Source organism: Taudactylus pleione, unplaced genomic scaffold (genome assembly GCF_031769625.1).
Source record: "Taudactylus pleione unplaced genomic scaffold, aTauple2 ptg000473l, whole genome shotgun sequence".
Taxonomy (NCBI): Eukaryota; Metazoa; Chordata; class Amphibia; order Anura; family Myobatrachidae; genus Taudactylus; species Taudactylus pleione.
In genome coordinates this window covers 508,993-519,505 of record NW_028284875.1, presented here as the reverse complement: position 1 = coordinate 519,505, position 10,513 = coordinate 508,993, and the positions used below count along the sequence as shown (strand labels likewise).

General features: G+C 41.3%; 1 protein-coding gene across 4 annotated transcripts in view; it reads left to right on the top strand.

The window, feature by feature from the left end:
- Positions 1–690: 690 nt before the first annotated feature.
- The window catches only part of ZDHHC14 (zDHHC palmitoyltransferase 14), a 164,796-nt gene continuing 154,973 nt past the window's right edge, over positions 691–10,513 (top strand). Inside the window, exons 1-2 of one of the 4 annotated variants that reach the window (XM_088448954.1) lie at positions 691–1,130; positions 3,565–4,982. In XM_088448954.1, coding sequence (XP_088305080.1) covers positions 4,741–4,982 — 242 coding nt within the window. In that variant the 5' untranslated portion in view covers positions 691–1,130; positions 3,565–4,740. The remainder of the gene's footprint in view (positions 1,131–3,564; positions 4,983–10,513) is intronic. The other 3 variants (XM_088448953.1, XM_088448952.1, XM_088448951.1) reach the window with 3 other exon arrangements.

The following is a 10,513-nucleotide window of genomic DNA, read 5'->3' as shown; positions in this document are numbered from 1 at the left end:
CCCAAAACACTCATTTTTTTGGGGTACCCACAAATATTAACCAATGTACCATTGAAGGACCACAGCAGAATTCTCCACATTTGCCGCAGTCCCTCTATTTCCAACAGCAGCCGCAGCCCCAAAAGGTTTCTATGGGGGCATGCGAACTTGTCAGATTTACCAAGTTCCAAAATGCTTTGCTTGGCCCCAGCAGTTAACGCCATCCCATTGTAGCTTGTGCCCACTCACACATGGACCATCGGGTTCAAGCACAGCTAGCCAAAATAAAATTTGATATCGGATATAATTACATTACTTTTACTGATCGCATAGACAGGCTCTTGTCCCGGTAACTCAGTAATTGTTTGTTTAGGCAAATAAGGATTCCTTATTGCCACATCTTTTAATAAATATGTCCCATAAAGTAATAATAAGATAATTCTAGTAGTAACGTTTTACAAAGTTATCAGTAAATATATGGGCAACCCGGTATTCCAATATAATGATCGATAAGGACAGTTCTTTCTTTCATTTGTATCTCTGGCAACTCAGAATCCAGCCAATCCCCGCGTTCTCCTTAGGGCCCCGTGTGACCGCTGCTGCAGTCGGCGGCTGAGGAGGACGAGGGAACTGGCAAGGCAGCAGCATCAGCCGCAGATGCACGGAGAGATGACGCAGGGACAGAGCGACACTAGGACACACAAGAGAGCTGTCACTTCCCACTGAGTGCAGTCAGAGACAGAAGTTATTACGTGTTAGCGCAGGGCCGTACTGGGAAGTGTAGTCCGCCAGGGGGGAGAGCAGCAGGGCGGTGACTGCTGGCCGGGAACGTACTGCTCTGCCTGCAGCTCCTCCTCTGTGCTGGGCGGGACGGAACTTGTCATCCCTGCCGCTAGTAAGTGTAGGTGTGCAGCGCTGCTGCTCAGTCGCCTGCAGGAGGCGGAGAGAGAGAAGCGGTAGCGGGAACTTGGTCACCCGGGGGAGCAGAAAGGTGCGTTGTTGACCTGTGAGGCGGGGCCGAAGTCTGGCCCCATGCACTCAAGTGCGCCCCGGCTCCTGTCTGATACTGGCCTGCGCTACTGCTGCATAGACCGGAGCCATGCACTGTGCGCGGTGTGACCCTAGCCGTACGCAGGAGGTGTGATGTAGAGGTATGTGCGTTACTGCTGCTTCTGGGGGGTAATTACAGTCCCCCCGCCCCCTACACATACTTCATTGTTATACATAGTTCTGCTGTTGGTCGAGTAATGATATGACATATTACTGTGTGTGCAGATCTATCTGGCTGATAATGCTCTGACTCATCTGTACGAAGTGCTGCTGTTCTTGTGAATGCAGGGAAGATCCCTCGTCAGTACTCTCTATGCCGGCGTCCCCTGCTTATTCCCAATATCCGCTGTATACCTGTACTACCTGCACCACAATCCCAATTCTTAGTCAGGGTTGCTAGTCTTCATGCTATATCCGTGTAGCCTGTCTTGTGCTCATTTCCTGCTACAGTTGTCTAAAGTAACCCACAGAAGACTATTACTGTTATAATTATATTCAGTGGATGTCAGGTGAAGAAGCACTGTTTCATTATTATTTAATCTTTCAAAGCTCTGAAAGGTACTGGGTAATGGTATGCATTTGTGGATTTAAAGCCCTTGTGGGGTTACCGAAAGTTTGTGAGGACTCGCTGTTTAAAACTATGACACTCTTATGGAGCGTACACACGGTCAGAGTTGTCAGACTTGTCAGATGAACGATTAAACGATTTGAACGATTTTACCAAAGTTTTGAACGATTTTGACTGCATTAAAATGAATGGAATCGTCCAAGTCTGACTGCAAACCCATCAGATGTCAGATATCGTTATCTGACAAACAGGAACGCGCATCGTTGATCGTCCATCGTTCAGGCATGTCAGATATGAACGATTTTCCTTCAGATATGAACGACTGAACGATTTTTAAATCGTTATCGTTCATATCTGAAGGAAAAATCTGACCGTGTGTATGCACCATAATGGAGCGTACACACGGTCAGATTTGTCAGACTTGTCAGATGAACGATTGAACGATTAAACGATCTGAACGATTTGAACGATTTGAACGATTGAACAATTTTTGACTGCATTAAAATGAATGGAATCGTCCAAGTCTGACTGCAAACCCATCAGATGTCAGATATCGTTATCTGACAAACGGGAACGCGCATCGTTGATCGTCCATCGTTCAGGCATGTCAGATATGAACGATTTTCCTTCAGATATGAACGACTGAACGATTTTTAAATCGTTATCGTCCATATCTGAAGAAAAAATCTGATCGTGTGTATGCACCATTACACTTGGGGTCCCTGGTTTCCTTTTTTCTTCCTCCCCCTTTTTTTAAATTTTTTTTTTATAATACTTAGAAATATATTACGAGGAAGGGATCTTAGGAGCCAATTCAATGTGATGTGCTGCGCACATATTGGCTATTTGTGGTAGGGCTGACATTGCAAGTTTTCCCTCATACCTCTTGGGGTGTGAGGTAAAAGTTTTGATGCTGCGATACAAGATGTTCTGTTCCGGTATAGCATAGCTTGCCTATTACTTTGAATTAAGTTTACTTAGCTGAGGCTTTAAGAAGACAGCTTTATAACTGACGTTAAGCTATGGAAACACACTGGGGGCAATTTGCTTGTTTTTTGGGCGCCCACTGGAACAATTCAATTGTTCCTAAGTTAGGGCGCGAGTGTCGTGTGTGCATGCCCAGAAGCATCGGGTTTAGCCATGCAAAGTGGTATGGTAAAGCCATGGTAAAACCATTGATTTGCCCCCACTGTGCAGTCATATGTTAATATATAGTTTTGTTAAGAAATTCTACTGGTTATTATCGATAGCTCGTTTCAGGTTGGGTACAGGATGTCGGCACTCTGGATCCCCGCAGTCAGAATCCTGATGCCGCATCTTGACCGAGTTAGTACAGGTTGAGTCTCCCATATCCAAATATTCCGAAATACGGAATAATTTTGGCATGACTCGGATAATAAAACCTTTGATTTTTGATGGTTCAATGTACACAAACTTTGTCTAAGGCACAAATTATTAAAAACATTATATAAAATTACCTTCAGGCTGTGTGTATAAGGTGTATACAAAACATAAATGCATTCTGTGTGTATATTTGGGTCCCATTCCCAACATATTTCATTATGATATGCAATTATTCCAAAATACGGAATATTCCGTTATCCAAAATACCCCTGGTCCCAAGCATTTTGGATATGGGAGACTCAACCTGTATACAGACACCTTTCGGTCAGTATCCTAACCCTCCCTCCCCTATTCCTAAACCCAACCCCCCCCCCCCCTTAGTGCCTAAACCTATTCTTCCCCTTAGTGCCTAACCCTCCCCCTAACCTCAGTGCTTACCTACGGGATGCTGGTGGCGGGATTATGACAAGTGGCAGGATTCCAGCGCTGACATTCTAAGCCCCGCTATAAGAGCCAGCATCCTGTCTGTCGGGATTATAACTACATCCCCACATTTCTGTAATGTCCATTAGAATGCCTTCATGTTATTTTATTGCTGTTTATTTTTTTCTTTTATTCTGTAGTACAAGACATGGATGTTTTTGGGATCAGGAGCTGCTGTCTCAAGTCTCGTTGCTTGAAAGAAGACAGACTAAATGCTTGTGGAAACCAGTGCATACTGTGAGGAGTAAAAGGATTTACACAGATTCTTACTGATGCCATTGGAAGACAAACCTTTCTCTGAATTTTGCATTTTTTGTTGACAGTCTCAGAGACATGAACTATTCCAGGAGGGATATGAACCATTGTAGTCTCAAAAGCTGAAATCAGATGTGCTTTTCATTTTGGATTGTTGCTGCTGCTTCCTCCAATATGTAATGGCAGTGCTTTGTCAGTTGTTAAGGAAGGGTGAAGATTATGGTGTAACAGGAAACAGCCTAACTAGATATTTCTTCTTCAACAAGTCTCAAGAGAAAATTGGTTTTACCACAGCTTCATTTTGTTTTGCTGCTATAAATAGCCTCTCGTTTTTTTTTGTTTGTTTGTTTTGTTTTTCTACTCCAGTCTGGATTAGGAGATGGGCCATCTTTTTTTAATTATTTTCAAAATCAGAAATCACCCTCCAGCATTATTTGTTGAGAGCAAGCTAGTTCTTTAACAGGAATTTCAGGAGCATGTCTTCAGTTCTATAATTCTTAGATATTTTCAACAAAACTGTGGTGATGGTGAAGGTACATTGGAAACAGTGTGGTGTCTGTCGGGACCTCTGGAGAACAGTGAGAGTCCACAGAGCACCCTGGAAAAGAAGCTGGGGGTTTTTGTTGCCGCTCATATGAGTGGCACAGTGAGCAAGCATTTTCAGCAAAACCAAAGGAACAAACTTGGGTGTACGCTACACTGCATAGCTCATAAACCTGGCTTCATTCCCCCTTAACTGTTTATGTATTTTGTATTTCCTCGAATGGTAAAGCAAATCTCTGAATAACTGGTTCACAGGGACCTTGTTTCTTAAAGGCCCTAAGCTTCTATATTAATGTTAAAAACAATAGGAAAAAAGCGAGATCTGTTAAGTCATACTGAAATTTTGTTTGCTTATATTATTTATCCTCTTGAATTTTGTTCCTAAGTTGAACTACTACCCAATTGTGGATTGCCTTTTATTAGGCTTGTTTGATTTTTTTTTTTTTTTTTCAACTTCCTGGATTGTACTGGATTGTTGTTTTGCAACTGTATATATATATATATTTTTTTTTTTATTGATGACTCCAGGAGGTGGTCCCATGAAAGAGTGTGGATATAGTGAAATTAACACTCGTGGAACCTCCCCCATGGAGTCTCCTAACAAGAAGAAGAAAACTGTTGTTAAGAGAAAATGGGAGGTTTTTCCAGGGAGGAACAAATTCTACTGCAATGGCAGGATTATTGTGGCCAGGCAAACTGGAGTATTCTATCTCACACTGATCTTAATCCTGGTCACAAGTGGACTCTTCTTTGCCTTTGAGTAAGTATTGTCTTTGTTTTAATTTTCGTGCCAAACTGTGTTTCCTATAATTGTTTGCTGTAAAAAAAAAAAAAAAAAACTAATTTTTTTTTCTTGCAAATGATTGTTAAAAAATAATAGTCAATGCTACAGTTCCCACCATTTGTATTCTAAAATTTTAATTCAAGGTTTAAAATTTTAGAATGTGGAAAACTGCAATATTTCTTATTAATTTGTGCTTTATGTAAAATAGTTTACCTGTTTTTGTTCTGTGTATCCTAATACTTTTGTGATCTACAAATTTACCTTTACATGTAAGAATGTATATATTTAGTATCTAATGGATATTTTCTTAAACTGCTTTTGAGTTTCTGGCTTCCTGGTACTCATGCCACACGGCGCTTTTACTTTTAACTTCGCTGTGGCCCGTTAACATGTCTAAAAGATGGCCACAGACGCAATCCAATATCTTCAGATCTCATATACCAACATGCTAGATAGTATTCATATCAATTTTAATTGCTAGGATTGTTTATAGGATCCAAATATCCTAAACTATAATAGGATCACATTGGGCATTGCAGCCATTTTGGCTCGGCATACTTGGTAATCATCCGTTTCGCTTGCGGTATTGTGTGTGGCAGCATATGACAGCCAGTTCCATTACTAAGCGTGCCTTGATGTACAGTACTGTATATGGAAGGAAACTTTTAAAAAATGTTACCTGTGTATTTGACATAATCTTGAAGTCATGAGTATACTACAGTATCTTGTAGTGTCCATAATAAACCTGTGCCTTTTACTGTACACGGCTGGCAGTTATTGATGGGAACGTTCTTCGCAGTTAGTGTATTTCACGATTTATGTGGAAAACGGTCAAGGATTTATCTTTACAGCTTGAGGTTTAAGTAAAATGGTGGTGGCTTTTCAACCCTGTATCGGACAGTGTAGTCTGTGCTATTAGGTTCAGAGTATTGCCAAGAATATGTAACCAAACTGGGCTTGTAGATGCTGGTGTTAATTGTTAGGCATTATGCGGTGAGTCAATGCTGAAGCTTAATCTAAAATATTGCAGTGGCATGTAAGGTATTTGTGGATTTAGAAAATATTCCTACTTTAGAATAATAATGGGTGTCTCTGTCATGCTATATTTACCTGGTGTACAGTGATCCATCTGATCTATAATGCTTCCTTGTAATAGGTAGGTTATGTGATGCCGAGGTTACAAAGGGATGTCTGCACTGTATGGTGAACAGATGTCTGCTATTGGGTACCATTTTTCTTACTAAAGCTAAATGGGAGCAATATATTGTGAATATTACTTAAGCTATATAGTTAGACAGTCTAACAAAAATCCTCATTAGGTCTCTCCCAGCCATCCTTCTTGACTGATGCATACATTTTCCATAGGTCATATTGTTCCCCCTTCTTGCTACATAATGCTTGCCCAGTGCTACCTCCAATCTGTGTTCCTTTCCATTTAAATTACTTCTGCAGATTTCACACAGGGGATTTAAGTAGTTTTATATGGAGAAGTCCCAACCTCGTAAGGTATTGGAAAAATGTGCTTTCAAAGAAGTCAGTGGTGTTACTATCCCTTTATCACCCTTGCAGTGTCTCTCGAGGAATGTGAAAGAGAGTGTGGAAGATGCTGAAAGCAAATGTAATACAGAGAATGCTATTTCAGCTCGACTGTGAATAGCATAATGATGTTTAAGCGCACACAGAACCTAAAAGTATGGGCTGGATTGTTTGTTTTTCTTGGGTTGGCATAGTTATGCGATTCTGTGATGGACTAAAGCAGAGGTTCCCACTCCATGCTCAACCATGGATAGTTCTAAAACCTGAACTGTTGGGGAGCCTTTTGAGGACCACGTTTTGGGAACCTCTGGACTAAGGGAACAGAATTCTACACACAATACCCCATAATGACTGTGTAAAGTTTTTTTTTTTTTTTTAGATTTTTGCAAATTGAATAATAAAAAAAAACTAAAATCACAAGTATTCACAGCCTTTGCCATGAAGCTCAATATTGAGCTCAGGTGCATCCTGTTTCCACTGATCATCCTTGAGATGTTCCTACAACTTAATTGGAGTTTACCTGTGGTAAATTTAGTTTTTTAGACATGATTTTGAAAGGTATACACCGGTCTATATAAGGTCCCACATTAGACAGTGCATGTCAGAGCACAAACTAAGCATGAAGTCCAAGGAATTGTCTGTAGACCTCTGAGACAGGATTGTCTCGAGGCACAAATCTGGGGAAGGGTACATAATATTTCAATTATCTGGAGACATCAGAATAAAAGCAGTATGTTAGTACATGAGAGACATCCTCTGTGGCTGCTAAAAGCCTTGAGAAATCAGGACAGTATAAATATCCCTGACAAAGTCAAAATGTTGGCGAAACGCGTTTGATAATTTTGAAGAGATGTTTTCAGCAGAAAGCTGTATTACTATGAATGTAAGGACAGTTTTAAATTTATTTATTTTTTTATATTAATACGTTTTTACAAGACTGAAAGGCTGATTACGATTTGTTAGGTGATCTTGGTGCGAGGGTTCTATTTCAGAAAAAGAAGACCTAACCATCCCACTTACCCAGAAACCTATACCTTATGAAAGGAGATATAACAGTCTTAGGAAAAGTGGGGATCACCACTTTACAATATTTATAAATAAGTGCTCCCAGGGACCTTTTCTTTATAAATTTGTTTTTGGACATTTGGGTTCTTTTGACCGACAAAGGACCACCCCTAGGGAAGCTGCTAATCTGTATATTGTGTATTCATTTATTGTGTAAATGTTGTTAAATATAGTGCAAACATAGGATATTTGTATTTTATATGTTCTATTATATTAAAATGTCCTGACTAATGCTGGGCATACACGGCCAGATAAAATGTCTGTCAGACCGACAGACATTTTATCTGGCCAGCTGCAGATGTCTTCGGCATACACTGTGAGATTTCTCTCAGTGTATTCGGCAGACATCTGCGCTCCGCCCCCGGGGGAGGAGACATTTCCCTGTTCCTTCCGTGGGAAGGAACACAGGAAATGTCTGTCGGCCGCGCTGGGCATACACTGCCCGATGCCGCCGACAGTTTACTGGGTAAATATCGCATCGGATGGGCATGCTGGACAATCCTGCATGCCCGACCGAGCAATATTTAACCCTCGGTCGCCTGCATACACGCTACAATTATCGGGGCGATCCGCCGATATCAGGCGGATCGCCCCGATAATTGTAGCGTGTATGGCCAGCATAACTCATCAACTACTAGCCCTGGATCTAGAAAGATGAAAATCGGGGAGTATATTCCTTCCATGATGCAAGCACCCACTGAGCAGGGATTTTTCAAAATTCGACTCCTTAGGGCGTGAAAAGGGATAAAATGTTTTCTCCCCCTGTACAATGTCCTGATTGACTGACTCATCACCCTGCCCAAACCCTTTGACCTAGAAATAGAAAATTTGGGGAGTATATTCCTTCCATGACGTAAGCCACTAACTAGGAATAATTCAACCCCCTTAAGGGGGTGAAAAGTAGAAAAATGTTTCCTCTCGACCGAGGTGATTGGGTGTCAAAGCAACATGTCACAAGTGCTGTGGGACTGTAAGCTCATTGGGACGAAATTGCGGCTTCAGAGGTGGAGCTGAAGCACAGTCCACTATTCAAATAGGGGAGCCACACCAAGTCAGTGATGTTTGGCAGCAGTTGGGGGTCACAGTTTGTGTGGCTCCCTTATTTGAATAATGGACTGTGCTGCAGCTCCACCTCCGAAGCTGCCATGCTCCTTTACACCAGAGGTATGAAATAAAGTAAGCATATAAGCAGACATTACATATTATCATAGAGGGTGAGGCAGCCATCTTGGGCACCCTCAGTTGCTATTCACATCAGCCCCTGACCCATTGGTTATTAGGGGGATATTTAAAGCATCCTGAGACCATTCATGTGTGGGGCTGCTTCTCAGCCAAGGGAGTGGGCTCACTCACAATTTTGCCTAAGAACACAGCCATGAATAAAGAATGGTACCAAAACATCCTCCAAGAGCAACTTCTCCCAACCATCCAAGAACAGCTTGGTGGCGAACAATGCTTTTTCCAGCATGATGGAGCACCTTGCCATAAGGTAAAAGTGATAACTAAGTGGCTCGGGGAACAAAACATCGAAATTTTGAGTCCATGGCCAGGAAACTCCTCAGACCTTAATCCCACTGAGAACTTGTGGTCAATCCTCAAGAGGCGGGTGGAAACACAAACACCCTCAAATTCTGAGAAACTCCAAGCATTGATTAGGCAAGAATGGGCAGCCATCAGTCAGTATGTGGCCCAGAATTTGATTGACAGCATGCCAGGGCGAATTGCAGAGGTCTTGAAAAAGAATGGTCAACACTGCAAATATTGACTCTCTGCATAAACTTAATGTAATTGTCAATAAAGGCCTTTGACACTTATGAAATGCTTGTAATTTTACTTCAGTATACCATAGTAACATCTGACAAAAAGGTCTAAAAAATAAAAACACAAACAGCAAACTTTGTGAAAACCAATACTTTTGCCATTTTCAACTTTTGGCCATGGCTATAGTAATGTACAGTACTGCTTTAACATTTGCGTAATAGATTATAATATGTTGCCAAATTTCAGAATACATTTCAGAACATGCCTAAACTAAAGTTATTTCAGATAAAGATCATAGTGCAGTGGTTCCCAAACCTTTGTTTTGAATCACGTCGCCCTAGAGTATCAGTATTGATTTGATGGCACCCATAAGTTTGTTTGAGAAATTCGGAAGAAAATGTTGTAAAGTGAAGTAATTTGTGCTTACCTGTCATCCTTGGGGTCAGTTATGTGGTGTTGGACAGGCTTGCACTTCTATTTGTCCACATATTTACATTACATTGACCATAAATAATTTGATTGGGTGCTGGACCACCAAGCTGAGGCACTCCTGCAAATGTCCCGAGGCACACAGTTTGGGAACCACTGTCATAGTGTATTATTTCTGACGCATAATAAAATTCCACACACCATTATAAATCAAATATTTGCTAAGCTCACCTACTTTGGGCGGTATTCAATTAGTTTCGCACCTGCGGAAAAGTTTTGCCTGCCAGACTTTTCGCTGACGACATGTTTTTTGGATGCGTAAACTTATCGTGTGCGTCCCCGCTTTCCGCCGTATTCAGTTCCAAAACTGGCAAAAACGGCGAATGCAGAACAGGCGGAAAGTACTGTCAGACTTGGGGAAATCAGCCTTACCCCCCAAAAAAGATGCACTAACATTGGGGATGTTGAAGTGTTCCAATAGCCCTAATAAATTTAATTGGGGTACTGAAGTTGTTTAAAATCCTTGTAATTAGCGTCCTTGCGAAAGTGGTGAAGAATGGCATTAAGCAGTTTTTTTTGTAAAAATAAGTAGTCCCATCAAATTTGGGGTGCTTGACAATGGGTACAAGCATATTGTAATGTCTCTAAAGTGAAATTTTAGAACAGTGAAATTCCTCCATTATACAAGCACCTGCAATCCCAAAAACACTTGGCCC